At 47.1% G+C, this 23134-nt stretch overlaps 1 protein-coding gene across 2 annotated transcripts in view; it reads left to right on the forward strand.

Moving 5' to 3' along the window:
• POLG (DNA polymerase gamma, catalytic subunit) overlaps positions 1 to 23134 on the forward strand; it is a 1004779-nt gene that overhangs the window by 100091 nt on the left and 881554 nt on the right. For both annotated transcript variants that reach the window (XM_069624312.1, XM_069624311.1), the window contains exons 3-4: positions 1341 to 1536; positions 4392 to 4559. In XM_069624312.1, the coding sequence (XP_069480413.1) occupies positions 1341 to 1536; positions 4392 to 4559 (364 nt within the window). The remainder of the gene's footprint in view (positions 1 to 1340; positions 1537 to 4391; positions 4560 to 23134) is intronic.

A 23134-nucleotide genomic window follows, 5' to 3' on the forward strand; every position in this document is an offset into this window, starting at 1 on the left:
AAGCTTCATGTAGGTCGGGGTTCTAAACCCAGTAAGTCCCGTAAATCCTAACTCCAAGGGTATGTCCACTGACAACTCGAAGGGTGACTCTCTGCGTTGGAAGGAGTCCCGGGGATCTCGGTGTCCTGGAGTGGTTCCCGGCATTCGTCCTCTTCGTCCTGGCATTCTAGGAAGCACTGTCACCGGTCGCCTTCCCCGTCCTCCTCGGAGGATGGAGCTGCAAGGAAAGTGGTTTGTCCAACTAAGTCCTCGACTCCGGAGTAGTGGGCTGCCTTCAGGGAGCAGATGTTGGCGATTTTTCAATCGCAGGGCACAGTTCTGGCCGCGCTTATGATGAAGCTGGCTAGTAACGGTCTCGATCCATGGCTCGTGCGCCTTCGGGCTCGGGTCCTCGGCGCGATACTCATCAGGAACCTTCGAGGTCTTGTTCGGACAAGGCTCAGGGTGGTCGCAAGAGACGTGCTTCCAGGTGGTGTCCGGTCAAAGGATCGAAAACAAAAGGATCTAATACAATAGTTGAGAGTCAAAAGGACCGAAAAAATGGAATACCTTTTTTAAAATATATATATATATATTTTTGGTTTCCATTTAGGAAAAAAGTGTTTTTTATACCAAAAACCGGGGTCTGGAACCCCCAAATAAATAATAATAATAATTCGACCTTTTTTTTCCGGTCCTTTTGAGTCGAAACTATTGCATTTCGATCCTTTGAATTCAATCCTTTCACCTATAACCCTTCCAGGTCTCTGTCTTTGTCCCCAGCGAGCCCACAGAAACCTGCTAAGGGCTCGAGTTCGGCGTCGGCTCTGTCTGCGCCGTGTCCGTCGGATACGGATGCCGAAGCTTTACCTTCATATCAGCCCTCAGTGCTGTCGCCGCCCTTGTCGACGCCGAAGCCATCGGTGCCCTTGACTACTTTGGGGCCTTTTGGCCGAAATTTACCGTCGGAAATCCCTGGTACTGTGGATCATCCAAGGAAGGCTGACTTAAGTTTGCTAAAATTGGTTAAATAGCCAAGTTTTAAAGAATTTTTGGAAGCCTAGGAAGGGTTCCTCTTTTTTGATATTTAGAGGGAGGGAGTTCCAGTGTTTGGGGGCAAAGACTTGGAAACTACTACCTCCTGCTCTGGAGCATTTGTACCGCAGGATCTCAAGGGGGGGCATTGTTGTTGGATCTGAGCATCTTTAATGTTAGATTTATTTTATTTGTGTAGAAAGAGTTGACAGTGGTGTTAGAAACAGATTAATGTACTGATATTGTTGATACATTGTGTGCTTCTAATTCTTTTTTTTTTTTTAATGGTTATTTCATTTAACTAGTATCACATTTCTCCGTTTCAGGTACTCCTGGTGCAGTAATAGGCTGGTAGAAGACCGATACTCTTGGTCCACCCAGATGACTCTAGCTGATCTTATCCCTCTCGAAACGCCAGCAAATGCCAACTCTCCTGCCAAGTACAACTGGACAGAAAGACTGGTAGTGGGACACCATGTCAGCTTTGATAGGGCACACATTAAAGAACAGTACCTTCTCAAGGTAAGTGTGTCATTAGCGATGGATAGGAATAAATATATATTCACAACTTGTTTTTAGGGAGTTGGGCTTAGGCCACACCTTCAACCAACATCCGTGAACCTATGAGGGTCATGTGCACTGAGTGACTCATGCTTCTAAAGCAATTTAGCTTTCTACAAAGTATGCAAATGGATAACGTATTTTATTAATTGTTTACTCTAGTCCAATAAATGCATTCTCACATGTTCTCCTTTTGGGATCCCTTGAAATCTCATCTGCACAAGGTTGAGGGGAAGGTCGGAGTCCGAAAGTAGAATCAACATTATAGTGCTAGTGGTCTTTTGACTGATATACATGATGCTAGTGTTGGGATCAAACAAGATAACACACACTTAAAGATGCTAAAAATGTATGCTTACGGGGAAGGAGTATTTCCTATTTTGTGGAAGTGGGTGCTTGGATAGTTGTGTGAAAAACATGCTAGAGATGTTCTGCTTTTTGATCGGAGGCAAGGGACTAGACAGTCTCCGATCTTAAAGACAGAAGGGGTGGATGGATGTCAGTCTGGCATTCGGGTGTGTAGCATACAAAGGACAACTAAGGTTTGCAGCAGTTGGTTTCTCTAATTCAATACCCACAAGTGATCCGATCATGGGCTTTACAAGCCCAAGTGAAGGGAAAGAGGCAGTAAAAGTCTGTGACCTGGACACTGACAAAGGGACTTGATTAATGATGCCCCAGCTAAACCTGAGCACACATATCTGCTCTGTGAAAATTCCACAGAACGTTGCACAATTCTACGTTCTTTGTGAAATTGCTCCAGAACAGAAAAGGTGGTTGAATTCCTACATGCCTCGAATTTCTGAGAAGAGATTTAAAATTGTTGGGTAATTAACCTATTTTGTTTATCCGCTAGGATGCTCCAGCTGTAAACGATGAGTTTCTTACTGATAAAAGACTAGGCAATAACCTTTGAAAACACGCCTGAACCTGTTGCTAATGGTAATGAGAAAATAGCTGTGAAATCATTAGAACATGAAACCGACATAACAATTATGCTTAAGAGTTCCAAAGAAGGCAAACGTGTTTAGTCAGCTCTTAATGGCTGTGATGGAGTCCCCTTCTCAGCTCTTGGGGTCACGGGTGTGTTAACAGTGGGGGCACAGCACCACCGCCCACTAAACGATGCTCGACCAAGGGGCATTGCAGAGAGATCCCTTGGCTTGCCCCACCATACCCTTGTCATATAGCAGGGGCTCTGTAAAGCTTGGTCCGCGACTTGACATAAGGTGGTGAGGCCTCCTGAGCGGCAGGAAAGTCCTGAGTAAGTGAGTGTTGGCCAATCCCATGATAGAACAAAGAACTGTACACACCTGAACATAGTTAAGCAAAGGCAGGCCATGGATTTGGGGGTCAAAAGTGTGATCAATAGAGGGAGGGCATTTGGATACAGCGTGGAGCATTGCATGAGTCCAGGGAGGAGGAGGTGGAGCTGGAAAGGTGGAAAAACAGTCTTACAGAAGGACGATAGCGAGAAAGATGTGGCAAGTCAGATAAGGACGTCAACTAAGGGGTGAGTATTAAACCCAGAGTGGAAGAGAAAGGAGGAGGGAAAAGATCTAGAGTCCGAGGAGAGCCAAAGAAAACCAGAGGGAAGAGCATTGGGTAAAGGGACATCAGAAAGAACTTAAAGAAGAGGTAGAGAGCTAAACAAAAAGCGGTGGAGGATAAGCAAAGGAGGAAGAGTCATGGTCCAGCCAAAGAGGGGCTGAGGTAGCGAGGGAAGACAAGAGGGCATGCAATATGCCTGGTGATGGTTACAGAGGGGAGGAGGTATACGCATGTGCCAGAGAATCAAGGAGCTGTCTGAGAAGTTAAGAGAAGAATACAGCAGAGAAAGGGGAACGACTGAAGGCTCCCTTAGGAATAGGACAATCCTGATCATCAAGGAGGAAGAAGAGGTGTAGGTATTGGGAATCAGTGCCTGTTCCCCCAGGCCAGAAGTAGTGGTGCAATACTCCACCCAATCTGCCAACCAGCCCAAATGGCTTAACCACTAGTGGAAGTTCTGGCGCTTTGGCATGTTGGCTCCCAAATTCACTTCTGCTGCTGCTAAAGTCTAGTGGACAAAGGCCTGAGTCCCCCCCTGGCAGAGGCGGTTCCCAGGTGCCCAAGAGACGAGGATAGGAATTGGCAGATGAAGCTACAAACCATATATGATGTGCAGGGACACTTCAACTCCCCAGACTGTGAGTGACTGACAATTACTTCCAAGAAGGGCCAGAGCGAGAGACTTTTTGTTGAACCCTGAGACTTTTCCTATTGAACCCAGAGTTTTTGCCTTGTTAGAATTCTCAGAGAAACCAACCTGATATTCTGTTTCCAATTCTGTTGTTGGCTGAAGTTTGCGTTTAACCTCAATAAACCTACACTTGTTCAAACCCCAGTTTTATTGTGTGAGCCTTATATGTTCCAACGCAGCTCTGTGGTCTGACCTATTTCTCATTAGCGTCTACCAGTATAAATGTGGTATTCTCAAACCATATTCAAAATTGGCATGATGTTTTCCTTTGCTTGTAAGCTATAAGTCCACTTGTCAGTGTCCCCACAGACTGCTGTAAGATAGCTCGCAGAGTGAAGGCCTGAGTGTGACACTCAAAGCACAAGTTCAAACTTGTGGTGTCAACTCAGTCCCAGAGCCTTCTTAAGTTTATAAAATCACTACTATTGGGTTTTTGCGACAATTACACCTTTATTTATAGTAATAACATGCTGCAAGCACTTGGCAGCAATATCTGTAAAAGAAAATTCTGCATTACTATTGATTTTATATCTCTGCACTGACTGCACTTTCCTATGATCTCTTGACCGCCCAGGGTTCCAAGATGCGCTTTCTGGACACAATGAGCATGCACATGGCAATTTCTGGCCTGACGGGGTTCCAGCGCAGCCTCTGGATGGCAAGCAAGCATGGCAAGAGGAAGGGCCTTCAGGAAGTCAAGCAACACATGAAGAAGACTCGCCGATCCTCAGATGGGCCTGCGGTGAGCATTAAAGGAGAGATCAGTTCAAGGGGGACCATACTCCTCTCTGCTGCCTGAAAATACAGCCCCATCACTATCCACGAAAACATTTCTTTCCATTCTGGGAGTTGTAGTCCTGAATTTGCCCCTTTATAAATCTAGGACTACAAGTCTCTGAATCCAAAGGAAAACCACAAGCAGGATTTGACTGTCATCTGTCAAACCGAAGGGGGCACTTTGGCATGTGTACATCGCAGACAAAGTTCTAAATTACATACCGCACATGGGAGTCCTCTCTCCTGCTCTGCCTTGTTCATTTTGTGATCATTTTTCAAAATGCAATCTTTAGAACGGACAATTAATTTGCAGATGGTGCATTTGATATGACACTTAAGCCTTTTTGTTTTTAATCTTGGTCCCCCAATTTTCCAAGTTAGGAGTTTAAATCAGTATGAATGTTATACATCTGGAACTAATAGTGCAAATGTTTTTTATTTGTATGTTTTGATTGGGTGTAGTTTGGCTCTCGTCCCAACACATGGCCCTTCCCTAAGACTACCTACCCTGACACCAAAAACGAACCCTCTGACTTGCCGAGCGAAAGACTTTTAAGATTTTCATCCCCTTGTCTCCCCCCGCCGCCCCATCAAAAGCTACCGGCATCCTACTGGGAAGTCCTGACTTGGTGCCTCTAACACAATTCTGAATGTTATGGGATGAGGATAGAGGATGTAATGTTGGTTCTCCAGCATTGGATCTTTCATGGATTCACATGCTGTGAATATTCCCTGTCAGGATGGGCCTCCTCTGTAACATAGAGCAGTTTACACTTCAAATGAAACTTTCAGTCACTTTTATGCTCTATCATAGTCATTTTTGGTTCATACTACTCGCAGCCAATAGGAACACCTCCCGTAGCTCCTCCCCTGTCAGCCATCTTCAGATCTTTTACCGCACGTTAGTGTAAGGAGTCCTCAAAAATTATCTCCAACTTTTCTATGATAAAATTATAAAATAACATATTTTTCACAAAAAATGTATATTTTTCGACCTCTTCTCGACGACTGGCTTTACCATCGACCGCTCAACCACTGGTATTTTTCAACAAAGCTTTGTCTGGGTAGTTGGGCCTAACTCATGGTGGAATCCACAAGGAAAAGCCTGTTCAAGGCCTGTGGCCGCTGTGGACTGAAGAATGTCTACCTAGAGGATCCCCATGACGACTACCTCTACTGCCTTCATCCACACCATGTCATCCAGGACTGCGAAATTTGCCAGTTGTTCTCCAACAAGATGCTGCGGGATCATCACCGCCATCTCGTCACTTGGCCCTAGGACGCCGACAAGGCCTCTGACTTTGCTTCAGTATGGAGTCATACTTCGTTAGGCCGGGGCAGGTCGGCCCAGCAAACCACCTCTAGCAAGAGGTCTCGGATGCAAGAAGTCCAGGCCTCCAAGAAGAGGCACAAGGATTCCTCAACCGACAAGCCTGAATCTTCGCGCAAGGACAGGTCTTCGACCAAGGTCAGTGCCCAAGGGGTGTAAACAGTGGATGAGAGCCCCGATGCTCCTTCCATCGCCCCAAGGACGTAGCGTTCCCTATGTCCACGTCCAAATCTGGGGGCCACCGTTCATCATCAGGTTCGAAATCTGTGACGAAAAAAAGTATCATCGACGACTAAGCCTCACTAGCGGTCCTCTACCCCGAGGCCTCTGACACTGTCCACGACCATGACTGACTCGCAGCGACTGTCAAATAAACCTGTCCACAACCATGACTACCTCATCGCAACCATCATCGGCTACGACTACCACGTCATCAACTACTACCTCGATGACCACGAGGATCCGGTTGACGGCATCCTCATCCACAGCTGTCACACACTAGTCTACGACAACCTCGTTGATGACCCCCTCGACGGACAAAAATGACCACCAAGCCGTTGTAACCATGGCATCATCACTGGTGTTTCAGACACCAGCACAGTGTCTGCATTGACTGCCTGTCTGAGAGCATCTTTTCCTAACCTTGGGGTAGCTTTGCTGCCGGGTTGCATTGTTGTATCGGCTCCAGCTCTCTCCGAGTCTGAGGTGGAGGAAGAAGAGGCCATCATATCAGTGCCGTCCATTCCAGTGCAGAGGCCATCGCCTCCCAGAAGGCGGGGGAGACAAACCGAATTCGGCTTCCACCTTTACCCCCTACACAAAGGGATATGCCTATAGACATTTTATCTACTCTCACCACTCTAGTGGCAACCCTGCAGCAACATCTTCCTGCACCGGCCCCGGTTACAGCACCGGTCAGACAACCTCGCACTGATAACCCTGGCCCTTCCAGGGAGATGGACAACATCCCCCCCCCATATGAGGGGTAACACATGGGGGGGTAAGCACCAGTCAGAGCCACAGAGGCTGTTGGATACTGGGACGGACACAGACCCTGACTACGGACACACACACACACACTCACATTCACACTCTCACACACACTCACTCTCTCACACACACACACTCACTCTCTCTCACACACACTCACACTCTCTCTCACACACACACTCACTCTCTCTCACACACACATCTAGAGACTCACCCCCGGATGAGTTAGGAGCCTTCCATGCTCTCATGTCCAGGGCGGCCACGATGTTCGGCCTTGCACCGGAGGAACAGCAAAAAGAAAGTATTCTGTACCAGTGCAGAGAACAGCGCAGGAAATCCATCATGTCTATCCCGCTGTTGGAAGACTTCTGGAACGATGACCTAATCACCTTAGCGCATCCTGCATCTGCACCGGCTACAAAAGACTGGTTCGACAAGAAATACAGAACTCCACAGAGTGCTGCCTCCTGCCTCTGTTCTCAACCCACACCAGAATCCGTTCTCTCAGCTACAGCCAGGAAAAGGTTGTCAAATTCGTCCTCAGCCTGCTCTGTTCCCCCAGACAAGGAAGGAAAACTCCTTGACCCCTTTGGTAAGAAAGTTCTCACCACCGCAGCCACGACTATCAGGGCTTGACACAAGGGTGCGTCCTGCCTGTAGTAGTTCATGATTACAATAATTTAAATGCAAATAGATTCTTCTATTGTATCCAGTTTTATCTTCCCAGAGAAGCATGTGTGTTGTTGCTAGTCTGGGTGGGAGACATATTGATTAGGTCTACCAAAGCCAGGCTAAAGGGTGACCTTGTAGGTTCAAACGACTATCTGGGCAGAAAATGCAATGGCCATACTCGCATGCTACGATTGCAAGCTGTGGTACAAATTGGGTCCCTTGCTGGAGTTCCTACCGGACAAGAAGCCGTAGACATCTTGCATGAAGGCGAGTTGGCTTCCGACCATGCCATTACGGTCTTTGTAGTCATCGGAGGCACTGGTTTTTGCCAGCTATGGAACAGAGTTGTCCTGCGCCGGCAGGGTTGGCTCAAGGTGACAGATTTTGGACCAGACGTCTAGGGTCATAGATATGCTCTTCGATGGATCTGCCCTCTTTGGAAAAAAGGTGATGAGTCCCTGCAGTCCATAAAAACGGACACAGAAACCGCTCGTTCCTTGGGCACGCTTCAGTAGAGGCGCCAGCCCTTTCATTCAGGAAATGGTTGCTATGGCAGGACTTTGCGGGATAAGCGCACATCATACCAGTCTTCGTCCTCTTTCAAGACCCTGTATTCATCTGGGACCAGTACAGGAAAATATTCCAGTCTTAAAGGGGTTCACAGCAACGCCGTGGCTCAGCCCAGTCAAGGGGTCATTCTAGCGAGCAAGCATGACCAGCCCAGGGTAAGGGCCTCCCACTTCAGCACCCGAGTGGGAGGATGCCTGTTGAAGTTTGTCGATGAATGGACACTAATTACAACCAATGAATGGGTGCTGTAAGGAAGGCATGGTATCAACAGTAAGACGGACACAAGTGACCACAGTACAAGGGTGTTCATTGAACTTCAAAAGGGTTTGAAAAACTCCTATCCAATCCTAAATCTACAGATGGGAGCAAGCTACAAGCATAAAATAATAACACAGTCCTCGTAGTGTCGTGTCAAAATAAAAGGGCCTATACTAATAAACCTATTGCCAATCCCTACCTCTAAACACAAATAGTGGGGGGAATAATTTTACGAAAAAGAAAGAAGTGTTCACAAAATAATGTGTCGGGATGTTCAGGACGTTGTCCTCCCTTCCCCACGTTTTCAGCACCGGAGAAGGCGGTACACTCGAGCTTAGCACAGAGTCTGGCTTTTTCAATGACGATTGCCCCCCCCAGAATTTTTTTAAACGTCTCCTTACCTTTGGAGGAGGTTTTCTCGTCGGGGTGGCTTTTCTTTTGGTCTCCAGAACCCAGGGAAGAGAGTATTCCATCTTTTTCTTACTCCTATGTGAAGGTGAAGAACCTCTTTCCACAGAGGAGGCACTTCTTTTTGAAGTTTGCCTCTCTGAGGGCTTCATAGACAGTACAGGGGCTGTCTTTCATCAGAAGAGTGTCCTCTTGATTCCAAATGTAGAAGAAGTCTTCTATGTCTGTCCTCAAGAGTTTTGTTAGAAAAAGTCTTACAAATCTCACATTTGTGAATGTCATGGGGATAGAGACAGTAGATGCACTGCTCATGAGGGTCTTTCATGTAGACCAGCATCTTTTTGCATTTTACACAATCCCTGAAAAGGAAGTTTCCTTGGTAGTAGTTTCCTCTGACATGGTGTGAAGAGAGGATTCCATCAACGAATTTTGGGTGAACGCAGTGATTTTCTGAGCCCAGAAACACTGTGTAGTTAGTATTTGATCAGGAGATTAAAGGCATGGTCTAGTAAAAAATGTTATTTAAAAAATAGATAGGCAACATAAAAAAAGAATACTAGCATTCTCTTTTTTAAAACTTCCTATGTAAAATTTTGAGCTATTCAAGCTCAAAATTCGCAAAAGCAAGCACATCGGCGCATCCATTTTGTGAAATGGAGGCCCTCCTGTGCTGGCTTTTGCTTTTGCGGCACTAATGAAGGAAAAGCCAGCCAGCTGTAGTAAACAAAAGCTACCGCTGGGTGGCTTTCCCTTCATTAGTGCTGTACGCGGAGGACGGGGACCGGAGACGAGAGCAGGAAAGCTGCAGCTGAATCTCGGTAAGTGCTATTTATTTTTATTTAAAAAATAAGCACTAGCTGCGGTTTTATTTCTAAGTTTTCCGGGCTGGAGGAGCCTGGAAAACTTAGAAATAAAACTGCAGCTTTAAAAACATTGTATTCATGTTTGCGGTCGCTTTTGAAGCGACCGCAAACATAAATACAACGTTATTGTGTTGGAAAACGCTGCGGTTTTTCTTTCCAAGTTTCTCAGGCTCCTCCGGCTCGGAGGAGCCTGAGAAACTCGGGGAGCACCGGAGACCCAAACCAGGGGAGCACCGGAGACCCAAAGTGAAAGCCACAGCAGGCAGAAACACAACGCGGTTATGTTTACATGCCACGTAGTGTTTCTACCTACAGCTGATTTCCCATTTGGGGCTCCTCCAGCCCGGAAAACTTAGAAAAAAAAACGCAGCTAGTGCTTATTTAAAAAAAAAAAAAAAAATAGCACTTACCGGAGAACAGGAGTTACAGGTAAGTAACTTATTCCATATCTTACTGCCTTTTAAATATTTGCTTCACTGTGGAGCAAATGAGGTAGCTGATATAGCTAGTCGCTTGATTCACTACTCCCTCTCTATGGTCAGCTGGCAGGGCAATCTGGAAAGACATGCAACGTATAGCTTATCACTCCAACTATATGCAGTCAGAGGGGACTGATCACACTTTTCGACGCGCCGCAGCAAACTCCAATCTTTTGTGTGGACTTTGGAGCTTGCAAACGGCTGTGTATGTCACTGAGAGCATTTCCTTGGAGTACATAATTTGCAGGATAGAAAGCCAGCCTTATACAGATAATGGATTAGGGAAAGACACCGCTGGGACTGTGACAACATGGCTACAAACAAGATATGGCCCAATCCTCCTTTTTACTCGGCCACCAATGTCTTGAGAGAGAAAGGCACATGGTATGAAAAGCATTGGCAATGCCAAAAAGTCTGGCTTTGTAAATGTAAAGATTTTTTTTTGTTTTTGTAATTCCCCACAGTACAAAATGGGCTTATCCTCTATATCAGGGGTCAACAACCATTGGCTCTCCAAAGGATTTGGACTGCAACTCCAATCAGCCCGATCTATCATAGTCAACAGTGAGGGATCATTGGATTTGTAGTCCCAAAAGATCTGGAGAGCCTCAGGTTGCACACCCGCCTGCTCTATATCAACCCGGACGTAATGCCTTTGCCAATGCTTGCTATTGAAGAGAATTCCTAATGCTTCCACTTTATAATGCCTGTCGGTTTGCCAAGCTCCCTGTTTGCACGGCGCCTGACGTGCATGCTTCAGAAATCAGCCAGGCCTCATGTGCATGCCCAGGAAGACCTGTTTGGATTCAATGCTGCCGCATTCTTACTGCCAGGGAGTATCACATGTTCATTCAACAAAAGCACATGCAGCCACACTCTCCAACTCTGTGAAATCATTACACTACCTTGCAATTAACGATAATCTGTACCTGGAAATGGTCAACTATAAGGGAATGCAGTGATTCATTCACTGTGCTGTATGGTTACATTGCATACCACAGTTCAGCGTCCTCCTGCTTAACAAACTAGAATAGAAACGCTAGCATGACGAGGACACGTACATGTAAACAATAACATTGTCAGGCATATCCTAACGTTTCAAGATGGCACCTGTCAACTCTGGTGGCCCACCTTAGCCCAAGTGAGGTACAGTTGAATAGTGGACGTACCGCTTATCAGCTGATGTAATCCATCGGCCTGAGATGTCCGTACTGCATTAGAGGGAAAAGCTGCAAGTTCCCTGATTACTAACTTCTTTGAAGATTTTACCTCCCTAGCTTGAAGCACTCTAGTAGTAGGAGGCGCTACCACCAGATTTGCCCTAAACATTTGTTCTCTAACAAATTTTAACCAAGGAATTTTGTACCACAAGGTCTTACTCAAGGTTTCCTTATTTATAAAGTGGTACAGTGAAGCATTAATGTTGCCCCATATACTAAGCCATAACAGGCAGAGACGTTTTTATGGGAGGGCAAAAGGGGCACTTGCCCAGGGCCCCCACCTTGGAGGGGAGCCCCACAAGGCCGCCTGACCTAAAGAAGTAAGATGCATTGTTCACCAGACTTAAATAGCACACGTCAGGATATTTTATGGCATGCTGCTGAGGCACTAAACCTATTGCCTTTCTGTTTTGACAAGTACATTCTGCCTTGATAAATTCATTATGTAATGCTTTCTGTGTTCACTCTGGTATACATAGTATGTGTGTTCCTTATGGCAAAACTCCTGTAACATTCTTTCCTTACTGGGGGAATTATGCTGATCATGTGCAGTAGCCAAAGTTGAAATGCAAATTGATATATTGAGTGCCGCAATGGTTCAGAAGTTGGCTCAGTTTGTTAAGCACTCATTACAGAGATGTGTGTTCATATGCAAGATTGGAATAGCACATTCCAGCACGGCTGGCTGTGCCTGTCCTATGTTTGAAGTTTATAAAGCTGCCTGCATATGTACTTGGTTTTGCTACACAACAGGTGCTATTATCAGCAATGTACCTGCACCAGATAGGAGTTGCTATACCAACTAACATGTCATCTGTATGATGAAGGTCTAGAAACTGGTTTGTTCAGCTGCAGTGTTGTAAAACCTAGGCAATCGCCTCCAATGATGAGCATAAACGTTTAGACCAAGTGGTGAATAAGTATCCAAATTCAAGACACTGCAACCAAAGCGTTCCTGCTTGTATGCTGCTTTGCCAGCAGACGATACAGTGATCCTGGTCAAACCATGTAATATCTCTTACATTGCTGTGCTGTCTTCTGTGATGTTTGCCTTCTCGCATGCTTGTGGCATTGTTTAGCCCATTTCCAGTGGTCCAAGTGTATGAAAAGAAATAGTGGAAATATGTTCCCTGCTGGCCTGCCCCCACAACCCACAAACCCCATCACCAAGCTCCGTCCCACGCGCAATATAACCCCCCCCCCCAAACAAATGCGCATGCTGTTTAAGGGAACATTCAGTGCACTGCAGTGCAAGCTCCAACTTCTTCCTGCACTTCAATCCCGGAATTATTTATTTTTGAAAGAAAAGTATAGGAACAGTAAATCTTAATTAAAAAGAAAGTAGAGGAACAACGCTCCCAACCGCTCCTGCTCACATCGACCACTGGCCATTGGTTGATCTTTTTTCTTATGAAGGCTATTTGAGTGGAAGGGTGGTAGACAGAAGAGAGCTGACCAGATTTTGGTATGCTGGTACTTATAAACTTCCCTTGGTGATGGAGAGAATGAAGCTAGAATCATTCCCATTTTGCCTAACACCCTTCTAGAATAGTTAGTTTTTAAAAATTGTCAATTGCCTCAGTCCAAGTTTGCTGAGCGGAGGTGGCGGGACCCGTACGAAGCTGGTGGTGCTGAGGAGCGGTCCTCCCTCCCCCCTCCCCTCTGGGCCGCGGTGGGGCAGAGATCTGGTGAGGAGAGCGCCCCGGGGAGGGAGTAGTACGGCCTGGAGCTGGTTCCCCATCTGGGGTTGTAGCCGGCAGCGAAGACCCTGCAGGGCCCTCGTGGAGGGCGATGGAGCAACGCTGCTAAGGAGCAGTTGATCGCATCCACTCACCGCAACCAGCCTGTCTGACAAGGTGAGAGGTGCTCACCCGCCCCCTTTCTTACCCACTCTTACGGGTGCCTCTACTAGCTGGGCTGGTTAGTTGGAACTCTTAATGCTCAATTGGCGGGGGGTTAAGAAGCTAATCAGCCCATCAGGCGACGCGGTTCGCTCGGCGGAGATACTACGGCCATACCACGCTCCCCTGAGTACTCCCAAGCCGTTGGGGGTCTAGTAGGAAGGCCAGAGTCACGGCAGGCAAATGAGACTTAGCACTGCACCCCTTGCACCTGCGATAATCTGCCCCATCTCTACTAGCCTGTCTGCCAACAGTGTGTGCCATCAGGATTCCGCCTAGCAATAAGCACCCAGAAGAGAACAACTACTACACAGGGCCTGCATAAACAGTACGGTCAGACAGAGGGGCAGTGGCATATTACCCCGAAAAGTAGGTGGTGGCCGCTGGGTTCACCCCCAGGGCGTGTGCCTGACTAAAAACAACCAGGAGTGAGCGGCAGGTGGGGACTCGCCTGAAACGACGACATTATTGCTATCCCTAACCACCCGTCCCCATTGGCACACCTAACAACGTACACCACGGGATCTGGCCTGGGGTGTCTGCCGCCCGATCCCCGAAAACGGCTTGGCACAAGACAACAACAAATGCAGATGGACTTGTGATAGTGGGCTCATCCACAATAATAACCCTCGTTAACCCCCTACTGCAACGACACGGCAAGGGCAACACAAGAAATAAAACTCGCCGAGGCAAGGTATACAACGGCGGAGGGCAAGCCCCGTGTTCTAGATACGTGGGAGGACACAGCACATTGCAGCAATATACAGTTATAGGAGTGAGGTATTGGGCACCCGGCGACGCAGGAGCAACATCCATGCAGAGCAACTCCGATGCTGGGCGCCAGATCCAAAACGGGCACATCCAGAGCAAAAACCCCAATGAGACCCCAGGAAGGGCAAATTGAGAAGTGCTGGCGGCAGAGGCGACCAACACAGGCAGAATCGCCGACCGCTGCAGTAAAGGACCTCCCAAATAGCATAATGGCAACAGACAAGGACAAACTCTTAAACTGCTTGAAAGGCATGGAGGCCAGAATGACCAAAGCTTTCCAGAGTCAAATGGAACAATTAAGGTAGGATCTGAAATCATCCCTCCAGGAGGTCAATAAAGAAATGGCGGAGATGGGTGAAAGAGTGGACATAGTCGAAAGGGGCCTCTCGAATGTCACGGAAGAAACGAACCATAATAGCCTGCTACTGGACCAGTTGGCGACCACAACAAACAACTTAGAACTCCAGGCGGAGGATCTGGAAAATCGCTCAAGGAGATCCAATATTAGGGTCAAGGGCCTGGCGGAATCGGTGCAGGACAAGGATCTAAAAGATACCATGCAACTCTGCTTCAGCAGCCTGCTAGCAGATGTCCAACCGGAGACGATCGGCTTCGACAGGATACACCGCGTGGGCCCAATACGCAACGAACCGGGGTCGAGACCCAGAGATGTCCTGATGGCAATGACATCGTATGGTCTGAAAGAGGAGGTGCTACGCGTGACAAGAACAAACAGAGACCTTTACGATTAATGGGTCCCGTATACAGTTGTACCAGGACCTGGCCCCGATTACTCTCCACAAAAGAAGGCTAATGCAACCGGTTACGAAGGCCCTTCAAACGCAGCAAATCCGATATAGATGGACGTACCCATTTGGCCTGTCGTTTACATAGGAAGGAAAACAGAGGAGAATCGGGAATTGCGCAGAGGGCCTGGCGTTGCTGCACCTGGAGGATGAGCAACCAGAGGCGCCTGTGCGCCCACACCCATACATGAACGGCCCGTCTAGCAAACCATGGGAATGGTCAACGGAGTGAAAGCAAAGACGAGGGAGAAGAGGAAGACCCGGAAGCTCACAGCCGGCTCATGACCGGGAACGGAGAGGCCCAACAGATCCAGATCCGGCCCACTACACGGATAACGAGTAAAGTGCTAACCAAATGTGAGAAAACAGCACGGCTGAATGGAACCGCCCGCATGGAGGTAGGAGGTCATAACTCTTTGAAGCAGGGTCAGGTAATACAATTCCTGACTATTGTGAACTGGGGAAGGGTCGGAGGCCCTAAACCCGCGGTGACCAGCGGGGGGCCCCTTGGGAGCCCAGGCCTCATGCATCCCCAGGATTGGGAAGGGGGTGGGAGGTGTTGTAAGGGAGGGAACTGGAACGAAGGACAGGAAAGCAGGGAACCAAAAGTCCGGGAAGAAAAAGGAGCCAGCTCCACGATTGTATGAAACGGAAGCAAGAACAGGCAGAGTAAGCTATAGCGAACGAGAACATAGGGACCCACAGGCAGACCATCTCCACCCAGGGAGTAATGGAAGAAGTGAACATTGTCTCGATTAATGTCTAGGGGTTAAACTCCCCCGCTAAAAGGCGTTCGATTTTAGGTAGATTGGAAGCCATGCAATCAAAGATAGCGATCCTACAGGAGACGCATCTGCTCCAGAAACATGAAAAAAGGATGCGGAGCAGAACATGCCCTCTTCAGTTTTTCGCCTCAAGCCAAACAAAAGGGGTGGCAATCCTATGTAGCAGAGACTTAGACTTTCGCAAACAACAAACGCTGAAGGATCAGGAAGGCAGATACCTGGGGTAAAGGGTACTGTTATTGGTCAATTGTATACAATACTAGCACTCTACGCCCCCAATGAAAAACAGGACCAGTACATCCCTAAATTACTCCAGAAGTTGGGAGGATGGTGCGAAGGCTGAGTGATAATAGGAGGGGATTTTAATTGCGTAATGGACCCGCAATTGGATAAAACACTCCCCCCCCCCCACCCCCCTCCCCCTCCAACCGCAGCAGATCAGCGAAACAGACAGGCCCTTGGAAAGCTTTTCAGAGATTTGGATGTGATAGAAACGTGGCGATTTTTCCACCCGGACACCCGAGAATACACACACTACTCAGCAGTGCACAGGGGTTACTCTAGAATAGACATGATTCTGGTGTCCTCTACATTGATCCCCTATGTCAAAAAAATAGAAATCTGAGTCCAATACCTCTCCAATCACACCCCAGTCGTGACCTGCATAGAACTGCAAGGGACAATACATAGACCCCGACCACAATGGAGGCTAAATGAAACAATCCTGAGGGATATTGTACTTAGGGCACATATGGAAGAAGTCATAGGGAACTATTTCCTTGAAAATGACAATGGAGAGGTGGACTGGAGGGTGGTGTGGGATGCGGGGAAAGCAGTAATTAGGGGGGAATTCATAGCACAAGCAACGCAATACTATAGGGATCGAGCCCTTATAACGCGCAAATTGGAAGAAGAGGTTAGAAACGCTGAAAAGCTCCATAAGCCCCGTCAGACGCCCAGAGCCTGACGAGACCTTAAAAAGGCCAGAGCCAAACTAGAAAACCATACCGCAGATAGAACGGCGCAAATACTGCTAAACACGAAACAATCATATTACATACACTGGGGGAAAAGCGAGCAAATTCTTGGCAGCCAAGCTACGCAAATGGAAGGCGCGTAATTATATCACCCGGCCAAGAAATAGTAGAGGGGAACTGCAGACGGGAGAAGAGGATAAACTAGAAACAATGGTCCATTTTCATAAAAAACTGCTGATTAGCGAGAAACTGAATGCAGCAGAACAAGAGTCATATTTGTCAGCCGTAAAATTGCCACAGATATCGGAACAACAAAAAGAAAAATTGGGGGACCCCATCACAATACAGGAAGTGTGTGATGCGATAGCAGCACTACCCAGGGGAAAGGCACCAGGCCCCGATGGACTAGGGAATGGGTTTTACAAAATATTCCAGACACAATTGGCAACCCCCCTCACTCGCCTTTTCAATCTAATCAGGGATAGGGGAGCAGTTTCAAAGGATATGGGACACTCAACCACGATATTACCCCTAAAACCTGGGAAAGACCCAGTAGAATGCACCAGTTACCGCCCCATAGCTCTCCTCAACACAGATGCAAAACTGTATGCGAAAATACTGGTGAATCGATTGGCAGCAGTACTGCCCGAGATAATACACGCAGACCAGGCAGGCTTCGTAAGGGGGAGACATACTCAGGATAATGTCCGGTGCGTAATTGACATAATAGACTGGGGGGCCAGGAGGGGCCAAAAATTCTAGATCGCCGCATTAGATGCCACACGAGCATTCGACGGCATAGACTGGAGGTACCTAAAACTGATATTGGAGGGTTTTGGCTGTGGACCGATATTCACCAAGATGGTTCTGGCAAATTACCAGCATCCATCTACGCAACTAATGGTGAATGGCTACACCTCAGAAAGAATCCATATCCGGAGGGGTAGTCGGCAGGGGAGCCCTCTATCCCCGCTCATATTTGCCATGGCAATGGAACCATTTGCCTGCAGAATAAGGGAAGACCCGGGAATTGGAGGGGTGCGCACCGGGGAGATTCAAAACAAGATAGCCCTCTACGCAGATGATATCATGCTTTATATGGCAGACTCAAGACACACATTACCCAGAATAATCGGAGAACTGCAGAAGTTCGAAAAGACATCAGGGTTCACAAACTATTCAAAATCCAACGCTTTGAATATAACCGAAGGTAGTGGGGACATAGCTTTCCTGAAGGAACATTATCCCCTGAAATGGGAAAAGCAGTCCCTCGAATACCTAGGAATCTATATCACTAGAACCGTCAAGAATCTGCTCAAGGCAAACATTACACCTCTATGGAAGCACCTGCAGGAAGACCTGCAGAGATGGGATGCCCAGGAATTGTCCTGGTTTGCTAGAATAGCAGCGATAAAAATGACCTTGCTACCCAAAGTACTGTATGTAGTAAGCTCAACCCCAGTGGACATCCCCCAAAACAGATCCTAGAACTCCAAAAGGCGGTGTTTAAATTCATCTGGGGAAATAAGAAGCCGAGGATCCAAAAAAGGATCCTGATCCGGCCCACACTACTTGGGGGGTGGGGGGGGCTGGGAGTCCCGGATATGGGGAGGTACGTGTTAGCAGCTCAATTAGCACCAGCATTGAAATGGGCGGGTAAAGACCCTCTTCCTGGTTGGGGGAAAATAGAACAGACTGCGACAGATATCCCTTTGAGTAAGCTACCATTCCTAAAAACAAAAGCAAGAGATACGGGAGGTATCCTATTAGCAGCCACTAAAACGACCCTACACAGCTGGGATAAGGCTATCCGTAGCAGAGGGGTCTAACTAGGTCTGGGCCCACTATCCCCTATCACGCATAATCCAGATTTCTCACCTGGCCTTCACAAAAGATTCTGGGAAGGCTGGAACGAAGCAGACACATTGTCCCTGCAAGATATGTATCAGGACGACGCCCCACTCGCCTTCAAAGGATGTAAACATAGATTCGGCCTCGTCGAAAACCACAGATTCAAATATATTAAATTGCGTCACTGGATCTCACATCCAGAGGTAAAAAGAGCAGGGTTACGACCCCCGGTAGGCCTCGAACTAACAATATGGGAGGGGGCACATGAAAAAGGGATCACTAGACTATACAAGCTACTGGATAAGGCGCAAACAGACGACTCCCTCCAGTACATGAAAGATTGGAAGCGGGACATAGGAGAGGAGATTACGCAGGAAGAATGGAGTGAAATCTGGAGGAGGGCGCACAAATTATCAAAATCCACGGCAATTAAAGAATCGGCATACAAACTATGTTACCGCTGGTATTTACCCCCAAGTAGAATACACAGAATAATCCCCACGTACCCCCCAGAATGCTGGCGTCAGTGTGGAGAAAGAGGAGACATGTTCCATATGTGGTGGTCGTGCCCAAGGATACAAATATTCTGGAAAGAAATACTGAGCCTGATCGGGGACATAACGGGCGCAGACCTACCATGGTCCCCGAAAGTCATTCTGCTGGGGGCAGTGGCAGAAGGGAACTATGCAGCCTCAGGAAACCGAGCGGCCCTCATAACCCACCTTCTGGCTGCAGCAAGGATGACAGTGGCCCAACGATGGAAGACAGTGGAGGGCCCTACAACTCCATGGTGGTGGGTGAAAGTGTGGGGAGTTATGGCAATGGAAAACATCTGCGCCACAAAATCAGGGTCATATCTGAAATTCTTGGCCATATGGGACCCACTTCAGGACTATGTGGGGGAGCGGGAGAATCAATACTTGAAACCCCGGGCTCTTAGAAACATCCATATCAGATAAAGGCAGCAGAATATATGGCGAGGGGTTGCCTCTTGGAATTGTTCTGGTTACAACCATGGTTTTGATTGGTTCAATTAATAAAAGGACGGGGGGGTGGGTTGGGGGGACTGGGGTTGAGGGGTGGGGAAAAGTATGAAGACAATACTAGACTCTACAAGAAAGTTCAAAAGTGTTGAATAAAAGGTTCATGTTGATAACAATGTTCTTAACACATGTTGTGACGAAAGCTCAACCATTGTCTTAAGTTAAAAATGAAAATAAAGTTGGTTAAAAAAAAAATTGTCATGTTTGGTAATGTGATTTGTGTACTTTCCAAGTCAGTTTTATAAAATTAGATTATTTTAGTTCATGGTAATAACCGGAAAAGAAATTGTTCAAATGCAGAAATTGCAGAGTTGGCGCACATCACAGCTTCACCCCTTAACCAATGTGTGATCCTGTGCATCTCATTTAATCTTGTATGGCCTAACTTCTCAAAATTGCCAGTCCCTAAACCTTTCAAAATCGTGAACCCTGCAGAGTGACATCCTTTTCAGGATATGATCTTCAAAAAAGCAGCACTCATGGTTTCACTGGCTACAGTGTTGCTTACACTCTAATAGTGAGCATTGATACATTGCACACTAAAGGCACATGTTCCTTTGATCCCTAATGACAACACTATTTTAAAACGAATTTCCCACTTCTAATCTCAGTCTGTCTGGATACAGACCCCTTCCTGATAGCTTCTAATCTGCATCCACTATCCATGCTATGGTATGTGTAGTATTCTCCTTCCCTCCAATTGGTCTCTTATCAATGCTTGAGCACTTTTGAATTCTGTAGGGCAGATAATGCAAGTTCTCTATTATGGGTTACATGTACCTTTTACATATGTTCCCGAATTAATACTACAGGCTGCATACTTTCCTGGATGTTATTGATAAAAAAGTATCCTGTATCTATACTAGAACAGAAGTAACCACTTCGTAGACTGCTAATGTTGGCCTTCAAATGCTACATGCTTATCATTCTGATTAGAGCAAGAATGAAGAGGGTAAGGGGACTTAAAGGGAGTAAGCATGCTTATTTTGAATCACTTAATTTCTTTGGTTTGGTGGAGGGGGGGCCCCAAAGATGTCCGTGCCCAGGGCCCCAAAAATGCTTTAGGTGGCCCTGATAACAGGCCAGAGGCCGCTGCGCACTCATCTTCCAAAAAGGTCAACCCCAATTCTCTGTGCACTGATACACAGGAAGAAGAACTAGGGAGTCCCAGTAGCCTCTTGAATTTAACGATTTTCCTTAGCGTGCATGTCACCAGGATTTTGGTACCCCCAGAGAGCCACTCCATAGAGGGATGCCGCCTTGACTTGCATAGAATACACTTCGAGTGTCGATTCTAGGTGTTGACACTTGCACTTTGTAGAGAAACGGGAGAGGCCCCCCAAAACGGGAGAGACCCCCTTCTGTGGTTTAAAAATAGAATATGTTTTTCTTTTTACCCAACAGACCACAGTCTAGCTGAGCAGGGTCACAATTTGCCTCTAAATGGAGAAGGCATTGCATTTTAGAACCACTACAGTGGTGAGGTGTACACTATAAAAGGCAAATAATTAAACATTCAGTTTGAGAATATTACCACTTAGTATTTGTGCCAAGAGCCATATGTAAAGGCCTTCCCTAGTCTATAACATGAGTTTTCTCAGAGGCAGATGAGGGACTCTAGTGGTCTAGGAGTCAGCTATAGGCAGGTCAGGATAGGGTTCCTTTGCAACAAAGTCAGAGTTCCACAGGAGATCTTCTTAAACAAGTATTCACTTTATAATTAGTTGAAAGTGTTTAGGGGACTTCTTAGAAGGCTCACTACATGTGTTCCAGCTTTAGGCCTGGGCAAGTGGTATGCGCACACACCCAACCGCACGAATCACCCACTCCGCCTCACAGGATTTGCATAGGGCTTAAGGTAAGTATTAACCAAGCCAACACAGTACCTTAGGAGAAAAGAAGAGCTTCTGAGTGGATGTCTTCAGGATGCAGCAGCACAGGACACGGTCCCTGGATTCTTGGTCTGGAGACAAAAGAGCTGGACACTGGATGGGAACATGCAGCAGCAGTCGTCGGAGGAGGCTTCCAGCAAAGGTTTCTTCAGGGAATCTTGCGGTTCTGTGTATTTGGTGCCCTTTTACAGGAACCAGCTAAAGAACCAATATCACTGGTCAGATTCTCTTCACTCTCTTGGCCCTGAGCTCTGGTGAGGGGACTTCAGGGATTCAAATCGTGTCTCTGGTGGCCCAGCAGGAGTCCACCAACGTTTCAGCTGGATTCGAACTACGGAGGACCATGCCCTGGGCTCAAGGTCCCAGGGTATTGGTGGTTTGCAGCAAGTCGTGGGATGGGTCGAAATGCAGGTCTTCTTGCGACTAGTGGATCTCACCAGCCTCTGGGTAGGAGTCGTCGCATACAGGACCCCTAGTTGGATTGGAAGGAAGGGTTCCATCAGTCTGGTTACTCGGCAGGCTCTGCTCTCTGGACGCTGGAAATCACTACAGACGTCTTTTCTTCATCTTCCTCTTCCGGTTGAGCTCCAGTGGTCGACTTGTCAGCAGCTTCCAGGTTCAAAGTATTTATCAGGAACAACAGCACAACTTCTGCAACCTCTCCCTGCAGTTTACAGAAAGGGGTGGTCTTGCTGTCCAATCAGGACAGCCAGCCCCCCATTGGGAACTGGTTCCTTTCAGGCAAGGTGAAAGACAAAGAGCTGCAGAGTTTTGGACTCCTCCCTCCCTTCATACCTTCTCAGACACTCTGGAGCCCCGCCAGGGAATCCAAAACTTCAACCGAGGATTCCCACCTAGAATGGAGAAACAAGCACAAAGGAAATGTTGAAAAAAGGAGCCCAGCATTCTAGCAGAATGGTGGCCCTTCTGTGCATTACCGAGGCTGATTTAACAGCCTGCGAGTAATAATGACTAAAAGTCATAAAAGTAGTTACACTGCCATCAGCCGTTCAAGTAAACTTGCTATGTAACAAATATTTGACCAAGTAAGTAAGAAAAGGGGATACATTATTTCCCCCCAGAACTCCACATAAGGTGTGGTGTGCTGGCTAACTATACAAATGTAAAGTGAATGAAAATCACTCTTTACCCTTTGGGAACAGTAGTTCGCCCAATTACATTCAAGAAAAATTAGAAGTGAAGGCCAAAGGGGCATCCCAGCCCAAGCCCAAAAGTTATAGGAAACTATAACTCCAATCACACACTATGGAGAGAAATAAAAAGGTTACCCATAAAAAGAGTAAAATACTAGATGAAAAGAATGTCCCTTCACCTATGGACAAGGGAAAATAATCAACAAGTCCAAGCAAAATGTTCTGGGGTTGACACAGGTCAGGAAGATGTATCATAAATATGAACATTTTACAGAACAGCTACAGAACCTCTTTACAGACATAATGGGCCTCATTCCGAGTTTGGAAGTAGCCATGTCGCTATTAGTGCCATGGCTGCCTCCAAAATCGTTCCGGGTCCGGTCTGGTGGAGAGGGGACTTACCGGGACATTTCGCCCTAGGCGGACCCGGTAAGTCCCCATTCCAAAAGCCATTCCCCATTGCCATTTGAGCTCCCATAGGGCTCAATGGGAAGGCGCTAATAACGGGCCCGCTAATTGCGGGCCCGTTATTAGCTCCAAGGTCCCTTAACGGGTCCATGAAGAACGTGT

Source organism: Ambystoma mexicanum, chromosome 11, assembly GCF_040938575.1.
Source record: "Ambystoma mexicanum isolate Mex_15411 chromosome 11, UKY_AmexF1_1, whole genome shotgun sequence".
NCBI lineage: Eukaryota > Metazoa > Chordata > Amphibia > Caudata > Ambystomatidae > Ambystoma > Ambystoma mexicanum.